Source organism: Symphodus melops (assembly GCF_947650265.1).
Source record: "Symphodus melops genome assembly, chromosome: 4".
Classification (NCBI taxonomy): domain Eukaryota; kingdom Metazoa; phylum Chordata; class Actinopteri; order Labriformes; family Labridae; genus Symphodus; species Symphodus melops.
In genome coordinates, this window is record NC_136694.1 from 13,232,591 (window position 1) to 13,255,963 (window position 23,373).

General features: G+C 40.6%; 3 protein-coding genes across 4 annotated transcripts; all 3 read left to right on the forward strand.

The window, feature by feature from the left end:
* Nucleotides 1-557: 557 nt before the first annotated feature.
* Nucleotides 558-8,052, forward strand: evc (EvC ciliary complex subunit 1). Its single transcript, XM_079342260.1, has 20 exons — nt 558-1,050; nt 1,166-1,279; nt 1,471-1,557; nt 1,933-2,156; nt 2,264-2,348; nt 2,447-2,545; nt 2,726-2,854; nt 2,973-3,134; nt 3,256-3,472; nt 4,233-4,381; nt 4,556-4,654; nt 4,755-4,967; nt 5,058-5,167; nt 5,645-5,846; nt 5,987-6,211; nt 6,297-6,432; nt 6,763-6,865; nt 6,991-7,117; nt 7,227-7,323; nt 7,400-8,052. Exons 1-20 carry the CDS (start codon nt 862-864, stop codon nt 7,543-7,545), a joined length of 2,913 nt encoding a protein of 970 aa, XP_079198386.1. The 5' UTR covers nt 558-861; the 3' UTR covers nt 7,546-8,052.
* Nucleotides 8,053-8,154: 102 nt separating this feature from the next.
* Nucleotides 8,155-15,088, forward strand: LOC306822947 (major intrinsically disordered Notch2-binding receptor 1-like). Of its 2 annotated transcripts, XM_079342261.1 has the most exons (4): nt 8,155-8,938; nt 9,904-11,899; nt 12,263-12,481; nt 12,801-15,088. In XM_079342261.1, the coding sequence occupies exons 2-4, from the start codon at nt 9,914-9,916 to the stop codon at nt 12,993-12,995; spliced, it is 2,400 nt and encodes a 799-aa protein (XP_079198387.1). In that variant the 5' UTR covers nt 8,155-8,938; nt 9,904-9,913; the 3' UTR covers nt 12,996-15,088. The 2 variants fall into 2 exon arrangements, with proteins under 2 accessions (XP_079198387.1, XP_079198388.1); XM_079342262.1 differs by lacking the exon at nt 12,801-15,088 and having other exon boundaries at nt 12,267-12,377.
* A 950-nt stretch (nt 15,089-16,038) lies between these two features.
* Nucleotides 16,039-22,907, forward strand: LOC306822500 (rac GTPase-activating protein 1-like). Its single transcript, XM_079341582.1, has 17 exons — nt 16,039-16,186; nt 16,429-16,529; nt 16,959-17,161; nt 17,326-17,477; nt 17,789-17,858; nt 17,948-18,001; nt 18,175-18,252; nt 18,444-18,558; nt 19,123-19,262; nt 19,404-19,568; nt 19,680-19,775; nt 19,953-20,151; nt 20,295-20,400; nt 20,631-20,763; nt 21,080-21,188; nt 21,405-21,513; nt 22,772-22,907. The coding sequence occupies exons 2-17, from the start codon at nt 16,445-16,447 to the stop codon at nt 22,845-22,847; spliced, it is 1,890 nt and encodes a 629-aa protein (XP_079197708.1). The 5' UTR covers nt 16,039-16,186; nt 16,429-16,444; the 3' UTR covers nt 22,848-22,907.
* Nucleotides 22,908-23,373: the final 466 nt, after the last annotated feature.

Below are 23,373 nucleotides of genomic sequence, written 5' to 3' on the forward strand. Positions count from 1 at the left end.
TTGGTGTGCCACCCTCACCAGGGAGAGCCGTTAGCTCACGGGCTGCATTGTTTGTCACAGTTGGACCTTTTAAAACACGTCTTTTCCTGAGAAACAACCATTGAAGCTGCGTCTTTGACGGACAACAACATCATACGTGTTTTCTATCATTTCAGAAGTTGAACCCTCCACGCAGTTTTACAGATTTAACCATTACAACGTCCATAATATCGTCGCTTGACATCTTCAGCAAACATTTCCAAAAGTTAGGAAGAGTGAACAACTTCTTCAGGAAAGTCTGGAATCATGTACATCTGCTTCCTGTCACATTTCTTCAAATTAAAACACCCGAGACAACAACGTGGCAGGATATGACCTTAATATAGAACAACAACATTTCAAATGACAAAGCTGAAGTCCAGTGATATTGTTTAGTTTTCGTAAACGTGAACATATTGAAGGAGAGTAATTCCACATTTTTTAACAGCGTCGCTTTTTTTCCTAGTGCTTTATGCTGAATTAAGAATCCTGTTGTTTCCGGTCATAACTTGGCTCGCTCTGATGCGTGAATGCAGCTCGAACCTCCTCTTAAATCTCAGCCCACCCAATGGTTGAAAAGGAAACACACCTTACAGTTTTTTTTGGGGAAAAAAGTACTGTTTTGTTTAATAATAGTAGACTGTGTGTGTTTTATAAACTGGAAATTCTTTAAAGCAGAAAAGCATTAAGACTCATATGCCCGTAAAATCGTTTTTCGTGACGGTCCAAGAGATTCTCCTCGAGTGGATGAGTTCGGTCAACTTTAGAGAAACGTTAGCTCGTTGGACGTTGAAAAAACGATGCTAACGTTTCTGTCTTTAACGCTTGTTCTCTGGCACTGAAATGGCAGACATGATGGAGACTCAGCTGAGTGCAGAGTGCAGCACGGATGTTTTGGTTAGTTTCGGCGAGTCGCTGCACATTTACACAGGACTTTTGACAGTGTCGACAGTGTGTGGAGGGCTGTCGGGAATATTGGCTGCTGCTCTTCTCTATGTCTTCTGCCTGAAGCCTTTGTTGTTGACAAGACAAGTAAGCAAACTAAATGCTGAATTTGGCCCCATCTTACCAATAAAATAACTCTAACTAACGTGTCAGTTACTTGTTATTTAGGTGCATGTATGTTGATGCGTGGTCCCTTTTATAGGGTTATAATGCCAGGCGGCTGCTTGAACCTGAAGATGGAGATTTGGACAACAACCAAAGTGACTGTGTCAGCAACAGCAGAAAGGAGGCTCCAAGTGGCACCGACAATGACAAAGTATTACTCTTTTTAAAATATTCACTGTCTGAGACGTGCTGTTGTTTGGGTGGATGTCCTAATATGCATAGACTCTGTAAGAGTATGTTGTCAAAACCTGGAAATGCAACCCAAGAGAAGCTTTATTTATCCATGGTTGCGTTGTTGTGATTTCTCCCTTCACCACCAAATCTGTGTACTTTATTCTCCAGGCGAAGAAGCAGGCACCCATTAACAGTGATGTGGCTGCATTTGCGTCCAGAGCGAAGGTGGTTTATCCTATCAACCAAAAATACAGAGTAAGTCGTCATACCCTCGCATCATGTAAACCACAACATTACAAAAAATACACACAGACATCACTGTTATTTGGTGTGTTTTTGTCAAGTCAAAACTTGTCATAACTCCTTAAATAATCTTCAATGTGACTTTATTTTATCTAAATTCAACATTTAGACCTTTCAACATAGAAATACACAAGTTTAGCAGCATTGGACACTAAGTGCTGTTTAATTCAAGTTAACAGTGAACATGTTAATAGTGAGATTTATTAAATGTTGTAATCAGTGGGTTCATGATTGCACCTCACTGTGTTTAAATTATCCTGAACACCGCTATGTAATTTACTGTAATTATAACTGCACGTCTTACCTGCAACCTTACACTCCTGCCAGCCATTAGCAGACGGAGCGTCCAATCCATCACTCCACGAGCACTCCAAGCTGCCAGCCATGCCGAATGAGCAGTCGTCCATCTCCTCGGATGGAGAGTCTCTTAGCCAAGAGCAGGACAACGATGACAGCAGTCAGTTTATATCGTCCTCGCTTGTCCCTAAAAGCCTACAGAACCAGAGCTTCACCAGAGTCTCTCACTACCCCCACACGCTGACACAAGCAGGGTATGATCCAACGGTCTCAATGTTCAGCCCCAACCAAAAACCTTAACCTTAAAGAAAATATGCCCAGCCATAAATTGTTGTTCATAATACCTCTCTTTGATCTGTAGTTTTGAAGGTAGGATTAGTCTTTACTGTTTGGCGCTGCAGGACATACAACACTATTGCTCCCAGGTTCAAGAAGAAAAGTACCAGGTGAGGTGTTGAGTATTTAAAACTTACAGATCATGTTCCTAAAGCCTGTTAAAGTTCAAACAGTTATTTATTTTCTGCCATTGACTTTGCTGCCATAGCTTTTCCTACAGATGGTCAAAATTATATTCAGTGGCCGCTTTCCAAAAGACAAAAAAGATGCTGACTTCTCCAAGAATATTCTACAAACACAAGAAAAGGTAAAGAAGAATGTTTGTTGCTGGAAGATGGATTTTCCCACTCCTCACAAGTACTTTGTTCTTTCTTTCTCACTCTGTACATGCATAATATATTCTGGTTGCAGTTCTGACTCACTGTATAAAGAAACATTAACTTTTATTTTTTATACCTCAAAAAAAATATGTAATGTCATCCTTTAGGAACTTAATGCACTGAAGGAACAATTACTGACAGGCCATACTGTCGGTGAGGAAAATTCAGATGATCCCTGTACTTTGGAGGAAATAGAGAGAGCTCAGAAAGATCTAATTGAACGCAGCCTTCAAGTGGTAACACTCGAGAGATACATGTTTTTTTTCAACTTTTATACTGTAACCAATCATATTGGATCCAATTTATTCGCACTTCAGTTGTAAAAGGAAACCTCATGTCTATGTTTTGTTACAGTCTAAGCATTTCAGCAAACAGGTGGAGGACTTGTGTCAGCATCTTCTGGGGAAAAACAGCATTTTCTCTCCAGATGAAGCCCAGGAGGTGATCAATTCGCTCATCAAGACTCTTCTGTCTGTAGAGAAACACCTGATGAACTCTCAAGACACTGAGCTAAAGGTAAGGCTCTACTACGTGATGTTCTTTGGAATGACATTCATTCTGCCGTGACTTCTTTTTGCTGCCGTGTGAGGAACCAGATAACCTTAAAGATGGACATATTCTCTGCCACATCTCTTAGAGGATCCAGCAGAAGTTGTTGTGGTGGGAGGAGCTTACGGGGCTCCTTCAGTCCCAGCCTGCTTTGCTGTGGCGGGAAGTGTGGCTGAGGCAGGGGTTGATAGCAACAACACTAGAGCAGCTGACAAGTGATGACATATTGACCTTCAGCCAAATGGAAAAGATTCTCTCAGAGATACAGGCAACTCTGGCTGAAGGCCTCCAGCGGTGCACTCAAGGTGAGATGAGTAAAGTGAAAATAATTCCAGTTTCATGAAAGTAGATTTACTGCAATGAGGCTGTGTAATAGGACAATTGACAAAACTTACTGGCAGTTAGTTGAAAGCGAATCTAGTGAGGGAGTTGTGCTAATGCTTCTCAAATGTGTCTAAGATTCTTGTAGCAGGAAGAAATGGATCATGTCCATGTCCAGCCTACTTTTCAGACTAGAATGATGTAATCTTTTAAAATAGACTATTGTCTGGGAGTCTCCCTCCACCTCTTGAATAAGGCCAGGTACTTTGAGGACAGCCCAAAATATCATACATGCTACTGCATCCCAGACACACACTGATGCAAAAACCTTGACACTTAACACAATTAGTTGCTGCAAATTTAAGTACAGCCCCCCTCCCCCTCCCCCCCACCAGTACACATGCTGATAAACCATTTAACTATGTGATTTTTTTATTGTTATATTAATTGTGATGTATAATTTTTTTGCCTAGAATCAAGGACCCACTTTCCAGAGATGGTCTTTGCTCTCTTACTGAAGAGCTTTAGAGCAAAAAAAAATCACAAAATATTCCAAGAATGCTTAAAAAAATCAATGATCGATCAGTTGATAAACAGTTCCTTGTTTGCTACTTTATTGCAAAAAAAACAAACAACAAAAAATTATACTCTATATTGAGGCATCTGGTTATCTTTGCAAGATTATGCTATTTTTGAAAATGTCCGTCTAGTCCAGCAACCAAAAGTTGATTGGTCGTGTTTCAGAGTGCAAAAGAAAGGCAAACGAATTGGTAAATGAGAAGTGCAGCAGACTCGAGTCCAAGAGGAAGAAACTTTTGAGGAGTCTGGCTAAAGAGAAGAGCCGTACCCAAGAACTGAGACACAACCACACTGACCTGCAGCAGCTCACCAAGGTCAGGAAATGTTAGCTCAAGATTACTGTACAGACATGAAACCTTCATGTTCAGTAGCATCTTTGTGAACATAAAACCAATACGCTTAGCTTTACTCTACAAGTGATGACTTGTATTGAAGACAAGATTACACAATTTGATTCTCGATCTACTGATATCTCACCTTTCCTACAGGTGCACCAGGAGCTCCTGCTCAAACACAGGCAGCAGATCTCTGACTTTGAGCTGCAGCAGGACAACCGGCTGACTGAGGCCCTCTGTGATCACTGGAAGGTGAGGGGCTTAATGATACTACTGTAAATCCTGTATCCAATGTGCACATGTTTGCTTATGTATTCTCATTATAATGCAGCGGGTTTTTGTCCTTTTTTAGAAGCTCCGTAACTCATGGTCAATAAAGCTTGGAGAGCTAGCAAAGGCCGTTTTTATCGTCTCTGTCCCTGCTCAGTCAGAGCTCTCTGTTGAACGCTGTGTGGAGCTGTGGGCAAATCTGGAGGAGGAGCTGGTTGCACAGCTGCAGCAATCAGAGTGCACTTCTAAGCTGCAATTGGAGGACATAAGGGCTCAGCTGGATAAAGATGGACAAGTAGACATCATGTGGCACATGACATTCATACAGCCTCTTTGTTCTTCAGGTGAATACTAAAGATTTTGACTGAGCCTCTTTGTTTTATAGGTGTGGAGTGAGGAGATGGCTCTGGTTCAGGCCTGTCTCAAACATCTGAGTGAACAACAGATGAAGATTTTACGAGACATGTTGGCCAGACAGAGCTACTCAATCAACAGGTGAGATATAGTGTATGTTAAAAAGTTGTCTTGACATTTCAGCTTGGGATACATTCATTAACTGTGCACTAACAGCTGGTTAACATCACTCTATAGTGTGACCACAATACTTTCAGGTTTCATTTTCTTTTCATCTTATGAGCAACATAAACATTCACAGATAAAGATGCAAAACGTGAAAGATGTGACACCTCCAAAGAAAGACAAAAAACACATTAGACATCACGTTTAATCCACACATCAGACGAGCTCAGCCTCAGTATTTTTTTATCTCTTCAAGTTAAATGACGGTTTTTTTTTTTATTAAGTACATGTCACGCCACCCAATTTTCTGAAAACTTCACCTGCTAAGAAATCATGAAGTGTGTGCCAATTCAATTGTAGTTTCCCTATTGACCTCTGTGTCCAATTACAGGAAAGGCTGTAATTATTATGAGTTACTTTGAAATAATGCTATATTGTCTTCTTTATTTTTAGCCAAGTAGCAAGGTTGATAGAGAGAAAACATGAGCACCTGTTGGTGATGGTGCAGAGGCATTTTGTGGTAAGGCACTTTAGTCTACACATGCTGAAGGAGATGAGGCTGTCCAAGCTGAAGGCACTCTCTCAGACTGATTTCAGAGCTGAGCTAATGGAAGACCCCATTAAAGGCCAGACCTGTGTCAGTTCAACTCTTAAGGTGGGATTAATGTATTTAAATATTAATATATTCTCTCTGAAGCACTTCAAAACAAAAGCCATGTTTTAAGCCATGGAAAATACCAAAGGTGTCTTCGCTGAACTTGACAGCAGATTGATGTTATCCCCTCCTGACCACAGAACAGCAGTGTCAGCCTCGCAGAGAGACATCTGGGTCCAGAGAGTCAGCTGGTGGGCCACAGCTTCCAGCAGGAGTTCCTGTCTGAACTGGAAACGGGGACAGAGCTTCTTCAGAGTCACGCACAGCTGGTGCTGGGCAACGCAATCAGCCAGGCAATCCAACAGCTGATGGAGAGCACGCACGTGGAGTCACAGAGCTCTCTGAAACAGGGCGACAGCTTAAAGGTAAGCTTGTAGCTGTGGCTTGTTGAGGATCATTCCTGAATCTCTGACGATGAATAAACTCTCTGTGCACATTTCCTTCCATAAGGACCACCTGATAGAGGCCGCCTCAGAAAGTGTGTATGTAACCAAAGATTCTCTCACTGCAATCGTCCAAAGCTACTATTCCCAACTACAGGACATTGTCAAACAATTACAGCAGGATCAGTCAAACGTACATCAGGGTGAGATGACAAACACAATAAACATACACATCTGTTTGAGCTCTGACATTGACTATATACCAGCTTTGACCCTACTCAGTCCCTAAATAGACTGCATGTAATAAATAAAGAATTAAACAAATTCATGCTACATTTACAGTATTATGTTATGGAAAATAACTAAAACACTTCAGTTTGATTGGACTTGGTACACAGCCAGGTGTGCGTTATTAATCTTCCAAATTATTAATCAGGTTTTGCAATTTCTGTAATTTCAGTTTTTGAGCAGATGCAATGCAAGTCACAAATACTTCTTTAAGTTAATGCTACTCTCCTTACCCTTTTCTTTAGTGGTGGATGAGAAAGAAGAGAACAGCAGTCAGCTCAACAAATCCTTGCTGAGAGAGTTGGTGAACTGGGGCAAAAAATCCACCTCTGCTGAGTTTCAACAAAGGTACAGGTGCTCATTACACTGCCTTTGTGCGCTTCATTGTTTTGTTAGTCTTAATTCAACAATTGGGATTGGTTTTGCTTGATTTCCTTTTTTTCTTCTTTTTCTCTTTTTGTTTCGTTTTTCAGGGTTGAAAACCAAAAAAGGAAGGCTTTAGAGCAGTTTGAGCGAGAACAGGAAAATACATATGAGGAACTGAGGCTGAAGAGAATAGTCCAGGATCAGACCATGGAAAAGATCAAAGCGCAGCTACTGGTTAGTATGTTTCATGTCCTTACGCTCCTGAATATAATTCTGGTTGCTCATTTTTTAAAACTTCTTGCTTGGTTATTTTCCTAAAAAAATTCGATGCTCTGTCCATCAGGACACTGAAGAAAGTTTTATAACCAAGCTTGCAGCCTTGGCCCGGATTTCCCTCCACAGTCCAGACTTAGTTCCCAGCGAGGAGGAGGACAACACAGGTAAACATGGAACTGAGATAGAAAACATAGATCCCATCCCTATGTATCTGTCCTTCATGATGTGATATTTCAACAGGTACTGAGGGTGCTAATATACTGGATCTGCTTTCCCGAAACCCAGCTTTGGATCCAGCCTTGAATCCTTCACTAACTCCAACATATGTAACTCCAGTGGTGAAGTCAAAACCAAAGAAAAGAGAACAAAACTCTCACCACAGCTGATATCGTAACTGCAGAAGCCCTAAACTGTTCATTGTTGTTTTCTCAAGCTGGTTACTGTGATAGGCCAGACTACAACATGCCATGATGCCTTTGCTCACAAATAAGAGATAAGTAAGTTAAGATCTCAAGAAGACAACCAAAAGGATTTATCACATGAAAACAGTACAGGGTACAGTTACACATAAATGTATAGGGCCTGACTTCTTAATAAAGTAACATTTATACATTCATGTAGCTGGGTCCTGTAAAAGAGTTTACTGTGTTTTTGTTATTGTTTGGGCTTCACTAAGTACCTACACTGCTTCTCTGTATTTTTTTAGTGGTTAGGAATGTAGTGCAGTTTTTATGAAGCAATTAAGGAACCTTCCCTTACATAAATGGTCAATCCTCTGTCATTTGCTTGAAGTAAGTCATTGTAAAGTTTAAATACTTCATTTTACTTGATTTTGTTAATGTCTATGTCATGAACAAGCAATATTATGGATCTATAAAGATAATGAAACAGAACATCTCCTGAGAAGATTTATTCAACTGTATAGATACAGGCCATCCATTAATTCATTCCTATACCTTCCATACACCCACATAGCTTTTCATACCGCTGCTCATTCACTGCATTGATTCCTGAGCACACAGGATGATGGATGTGCTGCTTTGTGGGTTGTCAGGTGTATTAGTGATGTCCATTGTGATTCTAGCAGAGTGCTACTACTCAGCGATGAAAGCTTTGCCCCTCTCCTGCCCTAATGGGGTTTTAAGTACAAGCCTTTATGGATGGTAATGCAGAGTAATGGTGAAAAGTCTGGGAGGGATGCAGTCTGGCCGACAGATCTGTGTGTAGGTAGCAATCTAGCAGGCAATTTGCCCTCAACCTTATGGTTTACTGTCAGTTTGGAGTTTCAGGAGTGTCAATTAGCAAACATCCATTTTTAATATGGACAGTATCCTCTGTGCTCAATTTGCACACATAACCAATTATCGCTGTGGTACCTTCAGAAAATATGCCCCTGCACCTGACCACTCGCACGCTGGGATGCCCTGCCAAGAGAGTGTGTCTACTGTGATGTTTCAATCTAAAATGTATGTTTACTGTTGACTTTGAATGTGTCGCTCTTCTATAGTGAGGGGAACCCGTTTGGATGTGTTTTTAGGTCCCCTAGGGGACAGCAGGGACTTGTGGGAAGATGACCTGATTTCTAATTTTCTCTTCTCCTGCCTTGGCTCTGGGCTAGTCGCTGCTACAAACAGAGAAACCCACGAAATGATAGTGTCAGTACAGTATGAGTCGCCCTGGATCTATTTGGAATATGGCCTCGCTATTTGCGTTACTGGATTTTATTTCACATTTTTCATGGACGCTGGCGTGTTTGTTATAGTCCAGCAATAGATTCTGGTAAGTGAAAACACATCACCAAGCTCACTTAGAGCATAACCTTCAGTGAAACGTTAACAACACAAATAGCATTTCTAACTATTGACTTGTAATTGGTGTTTTCAATGCTGTTAAACAGCAGGGTACTCGCAGTGGGGATTGCTACACCTTGTCAGATTAGTGCAATGTCTTTATTTTCTTATCTCTTTCAAAAATGCTTGGAATAAAATAACACAATGCATGTTTGCAAATTCAACGAACCATCCAGCTTGTTTTCAGCATAGTAGGCTAACGAGTATGTCTCTAAGCTGATAATAAATGAAAGGATTAATTGAGGTAAGATGTGCGCAGTATGACAGCGTCATCAGATCAGATGGCCAGTTATTTTAAGGCCCTAGAATAAGGTCGCTTTGCATATGTTCACTTAAAGGACTTTTTCCATCCCCAGGTTGAAAGGTCTGGGCTACTTCAATCATTGTCAGAAATTCTATCGTGTATAGTCTTTGCTGACGAGGTCAAAGTAATTAATACTATAGACGGTACGTTTTAAGATGAACTTTAATCATAAGTCACTTAGAAAATAAATAACTTGCCAATGTGTTTACATGGGTTTTTTAAACTGCTATTATGATTCTACTTCTGTTAGTGACTGAATATACTAACATTATTCAGGTACATAATTAGAGAACAAAGTATATAATTTAAGATAATGAAACACATTATACAACATATGAAACAGTGTTTGAAATGTTTTATAAAAACTAAACGTTTGTAACAAAATCATATTATTGATTAGAATATTGTTTACTTGTTTATAGTGGTGTTATGGTGTAACAGATGTGACTCAAATGCCACCCATGATCTTATTTTTCTTTTGGAACATTTTGTTTGTTTCCTGTCTCTTCTGCTGATTATCTTACGAGACATTTAAGCACTTTGAACCGTTAATAACCAGCAATTGCTGACTGCCTTGTTCTTCCTCTCAGGTGTGCAGCCATGGCTAATCTGCAGCAGGAATACCCAGGGGTCCTTCTGGGCATCCTGGAGGAACTGGCCAATATGCGTCAATGGCTAACATTTCAGGATCTGTGTCGCATGGTCAGCACTCGCTTCGACCTGGAACACCTTTTTGAGCTTAGGAGTTTGTTGTTTGCAGCTGCCAGCCGGGACCCTTGTTTCCCAGCTACTCTCTTTAGAGACCGGGTTTCCACCAGGGGCCAGGGGCTTTCACCTATAGGGGTCGCTGCTGACATTGTAACGATCTTCAATCTTATTCAGATGACGGGTGGGGCTCCAGATGAAAGCCTACCAATGAGAGCACACATGGTTCTCCCAGTCGACCAATCCCCAGGCCCCAGTCTGCCAGGAATCTATCAGCTAAACATTACTGGTCAAGAAAAAGCACGAGCCCACTCTGACTCAAGTGACAGGCCTATTGAGCAGCACTTGCTGTTTCCAAGACCTAAGTACTCAGCCCGCAAGCGAGCAAGCCTTCCCCCAGATCCTATTACCCTTGTGTCTCCTCCTCCAATCAGGGCTAGGGCTGTGTCTTTTGACTTGCCTCATACCACACTTCTATACCCTAGTGGTCAATTCCCTGACGAGGGGATGAAAAATATCTACCTGCCTCTGGAGACAGACAGCGAGTCGAGTGGAGATTCAGCACACATGGAGGTGTTTGAAGACGAACAGATTTCAACTGTTGACCAGAAGAGAAACGTTTTCAAGAAGGACTTCCACAACCAACCGGCTCTGATACCCCAGGTGACCGTTAGCAGTGAGTCTTTAAGTCCCAACAAGGTGAAAGGATTTGACAATCAGAGCTTTGAAATGATCCCCAATCCTTACCCATCTCCAACAACAAACCAACAAACAACAGAGCAGCGGGCTAAACATGAGAGCCTTGACGACCTACAGGACTCAACTTACTTCGGACCAAGGTCTATCCCAGAATGGTCCCCTCGTCACCTTCAACCACCCAGGACTAAGAAGCCCCTCTGGAGCAACAAGAGTCACAGTCTAGAGGACCGGATAGGCCCTGGCAGCATTGGAATGGGGTTGGAATCCCAAGGGGGAGAAATTCCGAGGCGATCAACCCCAGCTATTAGCAATTTGAGGGGGTTATCAGTGGGTGAGGCTGTAGCTAGTGGATTTTTAAGTGGATTCGAAGGAGTCAGGGCTAAAGGAACCCAGACAGATCCACCAGACACCCGGCGCCTTCGTAGCCTGGTCCATGCAGATCGCCTATCCTTCATGACCTCCTTAGATGACCCAGAATTTTGTGAGGATGACATCAGTGTCATCTTTCGCTTCTTAGACGATATAAGCATGTGTGGTTCCACAGGGGTACTACATCCCAGCGATGGCTCAGCCACTATTAATCAGGACACTCCTGAGGCCAGACGAGGACGCCTTGGTCAACTCCAAAGGCTTTTCCACTCACTAGAAAGCAGTGATGATGGGCTGAAGTCTAGTGTCTGTAAACTGCTGCTCCGTATGAGCCAGATAGAGAGACAACTAGAGTCATTGAATGATGTAAAGGCGGAAATCTCCCAGGTGCTATCAGCGCTGCAGCGACTGGATGACAAGATTCAGCAGCCACTCAGTGGTGGCGGACAGAACACTGACGGGCGATGGTTGGAGCCTCTCAGTGGTGTCTCGTCTTTTGTAAGCCACCCGCTAACCCCCTCTGACTCGTCAGAGCCTCAGCCTCTATCAGCTTCAGGGCATCTATTTCCAGCAACCAGCACTAGTAGCCTGGACTGGAGCACTCCTGAGGGACAAACAGAGGATAGCAAGGTTCAGGTTGATTCAAAGGGCAGGAAGGATGGAAAGAAGGATGTATCATCTCGTCGTACCTCAAAAACCCAGCCTGAGGAGAAAAGTGTTTCTGAATCCAAACAGCTGAATATTTCAAACTCTGCAAGAGACTGGACAGTTTCATTCTCAAAAAGCAAAGATGGAAAATCATCCCATGGACAGGTAAAGTCGTTAAACTATATAAGTCATCAAACTATATGGTTATTTTTTTAAATAACAAATTCGACCGTACATCATTTGCAAGTCTGAAGTTACTCACACGGTGTCAATATCTGTGCTGTGCAACCTCAATGTAGCCACCCTGTTGTCTGCTGTATAGCCATAATATTTATGTGGTTAACAAACTATCGAGATCACTTTGTTGGGAAGGAATATTGACATTTTGTTTAAATTCATATGTGGGAAATGTTACTGTTAAAACAATATTGACAGCATTGCCTGAATTTGACAACATTTTTTCAAGTTTGAGTTTTAATTTCCACATCATATTTAAAATGTGTTTTTTTTTTTTTGCATTTTCCTTAGATAGATCAATCAGGCAGCACCACAAACCTAATCTCCAAAAAGTCCTCCAACCTGATGGAACAAGTATTTAATTCATCCTTGTTCCGCCAAAAAGACAGCAGTCTTACAGGTGGGCTTACTTCTGGGAAGATTATAGATCCCAGATTGGCTGAGGGGAGGGGAAGGCCCATATGGACTGTAGACGACAGAGAGGCACGAATCTCCCCTTTGGACCTTCAGGTAAGATTGTTTTACCTTGAAAACCTTTACATAATTTTAAACCTTTTACCAAAATCACTTTTAGATAATTCTCATATATAGCACAATTTCGCATATGAATGGTTATTTCTTTCTGCATTTGTATACATGTTTATGCATACATAATGCAGACTTTAAGAAAAGTTCTGGTAATATAATACTATGCTGTGTCATTAAATACCATCCCCACACATTATTGATGCAAAACTAGACCTATTTCTGTTTCATTTGAGATACTAGATTATCTTATTATTTGTTTAAAATTCATATCTTTTCATATATGTCATAAAATGTTCCTCAGGGCCAGGAGTCTTTAAACCCCAACAACATGGAGTTCTGGATGGATGACATCTATACCCCAGGCTATGATGGTCTACTTAGACGTAAAGAGGCTGACCTCCGTCGGGCTAAATACTGCAAGTTGATGGCACTCATTGCCGTTGCAGTGGTTGTTATTCTCATAATTGTAATTCCCATTTGTAGCATGGCGACATGAACCCCCTTACAGAGAGCCCAGTTTCTCTTCTGTTGTAGTTTTTGAATTATTTATGATCAGCAGCTATGTGCTGTACCCTGGAGCTTGCACAATTTCTCAAGAAATGAGTAGATGAGAGACCCTGACACTGGGCCCCTGAAAACCTAATGTCAGAAAAGCTGGACAATTAAAACTCCAATGTACTTTAAAATCGCACCCCTTTGCTGAGTCACGCCTTCATGAAGTTGTATCAAATTGTAAGTAACATCTAATGCAAAGTTTCCTTTCTTTTTACTGTCCTTTATTTAATGTTTTTTCCTTAATAAGTATGTGTGCCGGAAGTTTTTCATCAATTTAAAAACGATCTCTGAGAAGAAATGCTGTTACTAAGAATACTGAGCCTATGCACAAGTGTCCATTTAATTTATACTTGTTTAGTTTGTCTGCTATTTCTGAGAATCACCACTCTATCAAATCTTTTCTTGCTGTTCCCTTGAGAACACTGCAAGGTTTTTTCACTTCAATATGGACAGTTTGATGAGATCACTATTTTACAGTAGCATTGATTTAATAGCAATGGTTTCTGTCAACGGGATACATTATATGTTATTTTAGTTTTAATGTTCTCATGCTTCCTTTAAGCAACCATGCATTCCACTGTAGCATGCGTATGTCAATAAAAACATATTTTTCTAGAGTACCTTCCCATTTCTCAACTGAAAAATATAAACTGTTATATGCACTTGTTAATGTGCTTGGCTGGAGTGTTTACTAAGTGCCAGGTTTCCAAAAATGAAGGATAGATATCCTGTTGTTGTTGAGGCAGTCAAAGAAAGATGGAGCCTTTTCCAGTAAACAATCTCTGAGAAGGATATTCCACTTGTAATTTCATTGATGGGATGTTTGAAGTGCACCTATGCACATTATCTTTGCACAACACTTACTTGCTAGAGCTTTCTCACATACAGTACCTACACACCCACTTAGCACCATCAGATTCATCTGGCGTCGTTTCACAGTGAATGAAAGTAGTTTTGCCAATGTTGCGACATTCCATTTTGTAAAAACGCCCTGTTAACTCAGGAGACATTATATTTTGATCGACTTTTGCTGCCAGACTGTAAAATACACAAGGGGAGTTGACACAAAAACATGGGAGTTTTTATTTTTATTTTTTAACAACAACAATGAAATGCAGCCCAACATTTCTTTAATGAACACTAAATCTGTTCTCCTTGTAATATTTATCGTTTGTTAAGACTACGTCAGGAAGGTTTAGATTATCATGTTGAGGATATGATGCAGTGTATAAGGTGTATTACAGTGTTGCCACAGTAACAGACCCTTCTCTATACTTATTATGGAAAACATATCCAAGCCATACTTTTATATTTTATAGCCCCTGCGGTCCCAAATAAAAAGAATAAAATAAAAAATTAAGGTAATATCTTGTGAACCCAAGTTAAGATTGTGGGCAACTTTTTCTGTTTTGATATTTTGTTCCACTCTGTCTTAAATGCCATGTGGTTGATTTTGTTCAGGTTCAACGAAAAATAGACTTTTTCCATCAAGGGATATGCACCAAAGTATACAGAATCTATGCATATCCATGAGGGAAAACTTAATGTGAATGCTTATTTTTATTTTTTCTATTTCCATAGTCTAGAAATTCACTTTGTTTTGTGTGCACAAATGTGCACAGGATGTATGGAGGCTGTATTCTGCTTCAATGCATCCTCCTAAGTAGATGTCTATCTGCCAAGTCTTCCCCATGAGGCTGTTTGTGAATCCATTACCTTTCCAATGGTGCCACTGAGGAGGCCAAGCATTATAGTCAGCAAATTTGTGTGAGCTTCCTCTAAAACTTTGGTGCATGAGAGCCTCCTGATTCTTTTTACACTTTAAATTAATTTTGAAAAGTTGTTGTTTTAGTTTTATTAATGCATCTTTAAGACAAACACTCTTAAATCTGTGAAGTCATTCAGGTAAACACTGTGTCTTAAATAGGCTTGTAAATGAATGAAAATGTGTGCTGATGTGTTCCTATAGTACATTGCTTTATATGATTGTCAGGAATAGTGTTAACTAAGGTTACCTGTCTGAATAAACTTGGCAAAGCGGTCTTGTGCTTTTACAATATGTTGTCCTGTCTGAAAACCAACAAAAGGAAACCTCTTTGCTCTATTTTAAAAAAACAGATGTAAAACATGATGCCTAAAAATTGTCTCCTTAAATCACCATGTTTTACAAATTCATTCATTCTTCTTATTTCATAATTACTTGGTTGATGGCAGATTGCACTTCCAGGGATCACTAATGGTCCACTCAGATTAACATTGGAAAAAGAGTGACCGGTATAAGGCAAGTAGAAATCTGACAGTTTAATCACCTGGAAATGGAGGAGATATACTTATAGAGATGAATAATTGATAAAGGCAGAGATTGTTGACTGACAGATCCTATTGTCTCAAATCAGCTTTAAAGGACTTTCAGCATTCATAACCCATGCAACCACGTGTGCTGAAAAGGAATGTACTACTGAGATATAATGACAAATCAGTTACTGTCCACTGCTTGGTTGTTTGAAAACATCCAATGGTTGAGATAAAATTCTTAAATTGTTGAAGTGTACAGCATGTGTATGCCTGTTACTCTGAATGTTACACTGTAAAACTGCTACTGCACCCAGATACAGTATGCCATCAATGGCTTATTAATGATGTTGATAAAGTTGTATCCTTGATCTGTGCTTCCCATGTGCAGGGGCAACAACCAAAGGACATACAGTATATTTGCTGTATGTTTTGAAGGATTTTATGATTTCACACTTAATTTGCGGTTCATTTTTATGCACATAGGCTATGCTGGAATTATCATTTTAAAGAGTTGCCTTCTAGTCAATTACGTTGAGACACTTTCAACCTCTTAGGGTGCCCTTGGAAACATGTTCTGGGAACAACGGGGGGAAACTTCTGAATTTATAGCCATGAGCACTTGTAGTTTCAACTCTACACATGTGGGGGCGACAGAGCGCACTCACTTCCTCTGCAAACAACTCACGAGGAAGAAAATCGGCGCTGATTTTAAACTTTGAAGCGGAATGCGCAGACTTTACTAGGCAGGCGGGGCTCTTAATGTGCTGAGCTCCGAACAAACATTCAGCATCTGTTTTTAAACACCGGACATAGTTATATTATTACATCTCAACCCAGGTACGTAAGCATATGAAGTTGTTTGTTTACAACGCAGTCTCCGCTAATGTTACTTATATATCGTAGTTTGTTTGTTTAATGTTGCATGTCTGAATGTTTACACTAATGTTACAGACATTAAATATAATGACGTTTAATGCTCATACGATGTTTACATTCAGATCTACTAACACAATTTACCACATACCAAATGATCTTTTCTAACGTTACTGATTTGTTATCTGCATTGGTTTGCTAACCAGGCTGCAGGAAGACACGATGGAGACGACTGTAGTGAACCTGTTCAACCAGTTTCAGGGCCTCAGAGCCCAGGTGGACGGTCTGAATGAGAGCATTGAACCACGTAAGTTACTTCCACTCTTTTCTTGTGCATACCGACAGGCCTTACAGTATGTAGTGTTCGTCTTTTTAAGCTCGTTGCTGTTGTTGAGTGGTGAAAACGCTGTAGTGATGAGTGTGAAAATGTGTCTTTGGGACAGTTTGAATTTGGCTACAGACTCAATCTGCTATAGCAGGAAAGAAGGGAGAAAGGGTCAGCAATGTAGAAATGGTGCAGTGAATAAAACAACAGGGGGGCTGATTTAGCTTTTGGGGTGCAGTAAAACTCCTCCTAGGCAATGTTATTCATTTACAGATAATCCTGAAAGCCCCGCCAATGATTGATTTGCATAAACTATCACTTGATTCTAAAGCTATTATGAAGGCGCAGTACACACATCCATCACACCACAGAGGAAATACCAGAATCTCACCTTCTGTTTTTCTTACACAGAGTACCTCCAGATGGCTGTGAACTTTGAGGAGTGCCGTAAGAAGTGGCTGAGGGTAGACGAGGACCTGGTATCCTGTAAAGAGGTGCTGGCTAAAGCAGAGACCGAGAAGGGAGCCTTGGAGGTGAAACTCAAGCATGCTCGCAACCAGGTGGATGTGGAGATCCGCCGGCGTCAGAAAGCTGAGGCTGTCCATGAGAAGCTGGTTGGTTCAAAACACTACTTGTAAAATCTTACATGCCCATGTTTGTGTTCGAAGTGAGGAAATAATTATTCTTCACATTTTGCCTTTTACACTTTGACTGTTCATTGTGACTGAATAATGGATTATCCTGTCTCTGTCATCCTGCTGGGTCTTGTATGAAACAGGAACGCCAGCTGCAGTTGATCCGAGATATGCTAATATCAGAAAACAACGGCAGTGTCCACCTCAGTGAAGAGCAGCGCTCTGCTCTGGCGTTCCTCAGTGCCCACTCCCAGGCAGCACAGGCTGCTAGAGGCAACCTCAACGCCAGTCAAAGGTGAGATCCTCCATGAGATATGTTCTTGTTTTCTTTTTCCCTGAAGAGTACAGTTGAGCTAGTAATATTGATTTTCAAACCACAGCCCCTCATGCTTTCTTGAGCTTTTAATTGTATGAATTTATTACTTTGAATACTGTAATAAACTTTCCTGATATTAACTGCATAGAGAAGCAGCTTAAACACTGTACCCCTGAGGGAATAGATTATTCAAAAGAATACATTTTTATATGAAAAATTATAACATTTTGGACACACAATACGTTGTTCAGACAAACGGCTTAAATTCTGACTAACTTTTTTTTTTACAGGTTAACTATTATTGATGAATCGGCTTCTTTGATGTCTGAAATCAGCTTTGATCAAACAGATGACTCACTGGTAGGCTGAGCCCACTTTCTTTAAGTTAAGAACTGTAGTGGACAACAGTTTTGAAAGTGCTATTGTTTAACTCTCTGATGTCCCTGTAGGAATGGGATTCCTCTGTGATGAAGACTGTGAGGTTGCGAAAACGGCAGAAACGAGTGAGTCTTTGATTCATTCATTATAATGGGATTTTTTAACTTGTTTTTTTTGTAACTGTAGTTATTGCTTTGATACATGTGTTTCCATCCGTCTTTGTCTTGCTGTTTGTAGTTTTTGAAAAGAAAGTGTTTTTTTTTTTTTTTTTTTAAATTACGTTCATTTTAATCCACAGCGATCGTCCAGAAAACTCCTTGATGTTCCTCCACTGGCTGTGAAGAAACCTCGCTCCACTGGGCGCAAGTCAGAGAGGGTAATGCTGACCCCTGCAGATGAATGTGCTTTATAACACTCTGAGCTTTGTGTGATTATTTCTCTTTAGAAAGAAGCGGAAACATTTCTATGAAGACACAAATAATTTCAGAATGTCCCTATGAAACCAGCTCAAGAGTTCATGAGTTATGAAAAGATCCAAAAATATTTTTGTTTTTTATAATGATTTAGATGAATGAGTCCATAGTGGCCAAAACCACTATCACTGTGCCTGTTAATGGAGGAACTGTGGAGACTGTGTCCACCATTGAAACTGTGCCCTACTGGACACGCAGCAGGAAGAGTGGTGAGAACTTTTTTTTATCTACTATTCTGATCCTCCAACAGAAATGAATGACTGTTGATGGGTTGAATAATATAACTGTCCCTAAAGCTGAATCTATCAACAGACTGGAAAATACTTATGCAGCATGTCACGGCCGTGGTTCTATTCTGACAGATACACTGAGACGCTGTGCAGGCTGAGGAATAGACGTTTATTGATTGGAGGTAGAGCCCTTATATACAGTACAACAGATGCCACAAATTCCTTCCCACTTTAGATACTTCTGTACATGGTATGAAGAAACACATGACCTTTACTCTTTGAATGTCATTCCTATATTTGAGGAACACTTTAACATTGAACTGTCTACTGAGGCAGAACCTTATACTTTCATGATACCTCGTGTGTCTCTCCCAATATGGTCATGTCTTCTCTAAATAGATCATGGTCTGCTCACAGCAAAGTTTTCTCTACAAGATATATCCAAACTGAACGTATCAACAGAAATTCGTACTATCAACTGTACATTTGTCACCCCAATTTTCTGATTTAATCACTATGTGATTGTGTCTACTGTCCCTCCAGCATGGGCTGACACAACCACTACTGACCAGTCTGAGACCGCCAGTGAGGCTCCCAGTACACCTGTCTCCGATTTCCCAGCCAAACTCAGAACCCCCAGAGCTAATAGGGGAGGAAAGAAGCACCAATTCACTGCCAAAACAGTAAGACTGAACATGCATTTTTCGATTTCAGATTTAGATTTGACATCTTCCTCCACCAATGTTTAAAGTCAAATCACCTCAATAAAGTGCTGCTCCTTAAACTTATTACTTACCTTTGTTACCGTTTCTTCTTTCACAAAGGTGATTAAGTCTGAGTTCTGTGCACCCTGTGGAAGAAGAACAAAGTTTGGCAAGATGGTCCTCCGCTGCCAGGATTGTAGGGTTGTGACCCACCCAGAGTGTCGTGACCGCTGCCCTCTGCCCTGTAATCCTACAGCTGCGAGCACTCCCCTAAAGAACTCAGAGGTATTTCATTTGTTTTCTGCGCACTTCATGTTGCATTTAGAATTTTAAAATTGCTATTATTACCAAAACGTTTCTGTTATCTGCTTTTTAATTGAGGAGTTTTATTTGCAGAGCACCTTGGCTGACTTTGCTCCAGTCACCTCTCCAAAGATCCCGCCTCTGCTTATCTACTGTATAAAGGAAATTGAACACAGAGGCCTACATGAGGTAAGGCGATTTAAATTTAAGTCCTTGTTTACCTGTCACTTCCATGTTACACTTATCATCCTTTCCCTTTGAGCCACTACAGTAGATAATTTCTCTCTAATTAGTTATCTCGTTCAGTGGTACGGTATCACAGGCAGCCAGACAATAAGAGCTGCTGTCTTTTATCTCTTCCCCCAGGTTGGCCTTTACAGAGTCTCTGGCCATGAGCGCTTGGTGAAGGAGCTGAAGGAGAAGCTGATTAGAGGAAAGACTCTGCCTCCGCTTAACAAAGTAGACGATATCAACGTCATTACAGGCGTCCTCAAAGACTTCCTCAGAAAGCTTCCTGAGCCCCTGCTCACCTTCCACCTCAACAAAGCTTTCATGGAGGCAGCTGGTGGGTTTCTGAGACATGTGCAGGCACACAGATTGATTCTATTTTCTGTATATATATTTTTTAAAACAAGTATTTTAAAGTAAAGGAGTGTTGAACTGATGTGGATTAGGAAACAAGTTTTTTTTTTTTTTATGTTTTTGTAGAAATCCAGGATGAGGACAACAGTCTCGCTCAGCTGTATCGGATCATCAATGAGCTGCCTCAACCCAACCGGGACACTCTGGCCTGCCTGATGATCCATCTGCAGAAGTAACTTTCTTTGCTTTTCAACAGCACTAAGACTCCTTTTCTTGTACCCTGTCCTTATTTCACCTTTCTGCTATTACCCTTTGAATTATGTGACTGGAGTGGTGTTACAACTGCTTAGACGGTCTTTTTGTTTTGAGACAGTGAGCAGCCATGTTTAACCTCCCCACAGCTCTAAAGTGGTGATACTCTCATGGTGCTGTTCTGAAATCGTACCCCCCTCTTTTTTCCAGAGTCTCTCAAAGTGTGGCTACTAAGATGGACACGACCAACCTGGCCAGAGTGTTTGGGCCTACTCTTGTGGGTCATGCTGTTCCTGACCCAGAGCCGATGACCATCCTGCATGACACCAACAGACAACCAAGGGTAAAGCAAGTCTGACTGTACATACAGCCATACCTTTAGTCCGATGTTCACTTTAATGGGACTTTTATTAAAGTTCAGCCTGTGGCCACTTTCCCGCATGTCTCTCCCCACTCTCTCCCCCTTTCCGACTATCCACTGTTCTATCAATAAAGGCAAAAAGGCCAAAAATAAATCTTTAAAAAAAAAAAAAAGACACCGCTAACTTTTAAAAGCGTGTCAAACACAGCAGATCTGACAGTATTTCAGGATCAGTGTTTCATGTTCTGTATAAATAATTCTTTGCACAGTTGGCCAATTTCTCAGATTTTCTCTCTAGGTTATTGAGCGCCTGCTCAGAATGCCAGCACACTTCTGGGGCCAGTTTGCTTATCCAGATAATGCAGGCATTGTCAATGATCACCATTCTGCAACTCCAGACCCCAAAGGTAAGTCAGTGACAGGCTATTATGAAGAATATCCAAATGAAACCAATTAAGATTAAGATCACATGTTCCATGTCATTAAAACCTTTCATAAATAGTCGAAGGGATATAACGGATAAAAGAATAAATCTTGTTAGGATTTTAAGAATACGTTCTCAAGATCTTTGGTGACTATGTTTTTTGAACAGAGAATGTTTTGATCTGTCTTTTAATGTGTAGTGAGCATATTGGGACCAGTGACCACTCCAGAGCACCAGAGGATGGCTAAAACACCGTCCTCCAGCTCGCTCTCCCAGCGCATGATGCACACACTCTCCAGCACCACCATGTAAGTTCATTCAAACACACACTCCTACTGCAGCGTTTTTTTAAAAACCATGAGAAGGTGTCCAATCAGATAATCATGAATCAATATTCATGATTTGAGTTTGCTTTATGTAAAGGCTAACGGTTCAGTTGTATTACATCTGACATGAGGCTGCCTGCTATAAATTATCATTTTGAATAAACATTAAAAAAGAAAAGTCGGGATATTTAGTTCTTATTTAGTTTAATTCAATGAAAAAAATAAACTTACCGTAAATTCCGGACTATTGAGCGCACCTGGATATAAGCCGCACCGGCAAAAAATAGGTAAAAAAATTTATTTGTACATATATAAGCCGCACTTGATTATAAGCCGCAGGTGTCCACGTTATAACAAGAGCTATTTACACAGAAAGACGTGACACAAAGACATTTTTTTAACTTTTAATGAAATACGTACTACTGGTAACATCCGCAAATATGAAGCCTACTGGAAATCCTTTATCAAACAGTGTCTGTAACACGGCTGATGAAAAAGATTACCGTAATATATTTCACAGGAAAAAGTCCATCCATTCACTGCCTCAGAATGACTTCATTACTCACTTCCTCAGTCTCTTTTTCGTTGTCGCTGTCAGTGTCAACTTTACGTGCAGCAGCTCTATTTCCTTCTTTGACAGCCAATTCGATCGCCTTTAACTTGAAAGCTGCATCATATGTATTTCTCCGTGTGTTTTCCATGATGAGGGTGCGTGCATAAAGCGCAAAATGACTGATATTAAGATCTGATGTGACGAAGTCAAATGTTGTTGCGGCACAAGCTCATTGTCCCGCAAGAAAAATCCATAAATAAGCCGCATCGTTTTAAAAGCCGCAGTGTTAAAAACCGCGACAAAAAGTAGCGGCTTATAGTCCGAAATTTACGGTAATCATAATGGTTAGTTTTACTTTCTGGAACCTTTTGTAGGAAATATTGTGTGATGTGATTGATCAGTGTACTGTGTCTGACATCCAGGTATCAGGTCTGTCTCTTGTAAAAGGATCCCACACATTCTCAGTCTTTGTGGGTCATCGAGCTGAACTTTACTTCCACAGGCTTGTGAAAGATAGTCTAAAGATTTGAACTTTGGCAGGTTGGAGTGTCGGCCAGCGTTTCACAAACCAAGATACATTTCAGATACATCTCTTATCGCCCCCTTTGAAGTTGTTTTGACTGTTTCGTCTTGTAATGAGCTAAAATGTCTACTGTTTGCGCCCCCCCCCCCCCCCTTTTTTTTTAGATTTGGAAGCAAGAGCAAAGCAACAGCTGCCTCTAATCACCAGAGCCACTTCTTCTCTTCTCCAATGCTGAAGTAATGGTAAAAAGACGAGTGAAAAAAAAAAAGTTCACCTAAATTGTGTTTCCTGGTAACTAAACACAAAAACTGAGAAGATATATGTATTCACATAATCATGTGGGACTAACACTGCTGTGCAATTTTAGTATGACATATTTTGAGTTTTTTATGCAAGACTTTCTAACTAGGTTTGTTCTCTGAAGATTACTGCATGAATATTTAAGTTTTTATATTGTTGATTACTAATGATTGATTATTGACCAAACCTGCTGCGGCATCTTTGGGAGTGTAACAAGTTTATGACAACAACAACCACCCGAAACATTTTCCAGGATCATTGTCTTCTGCTTTGTGTCAAAGACTTGTCTTTTGATGTTTGGAGACGTAATGAACAAATTGCTGTTGGACGATCTTTAAACCTGTGCTTGTAACCTCAGTGTTGGATGTGTGTGAACACTTGACATACTCTGATGCGCTGGGTTGTTTAGAAACTGACATCTTATTTGTTTTCATGATTTAACATTTTATGTTATATTTTTTGTGTG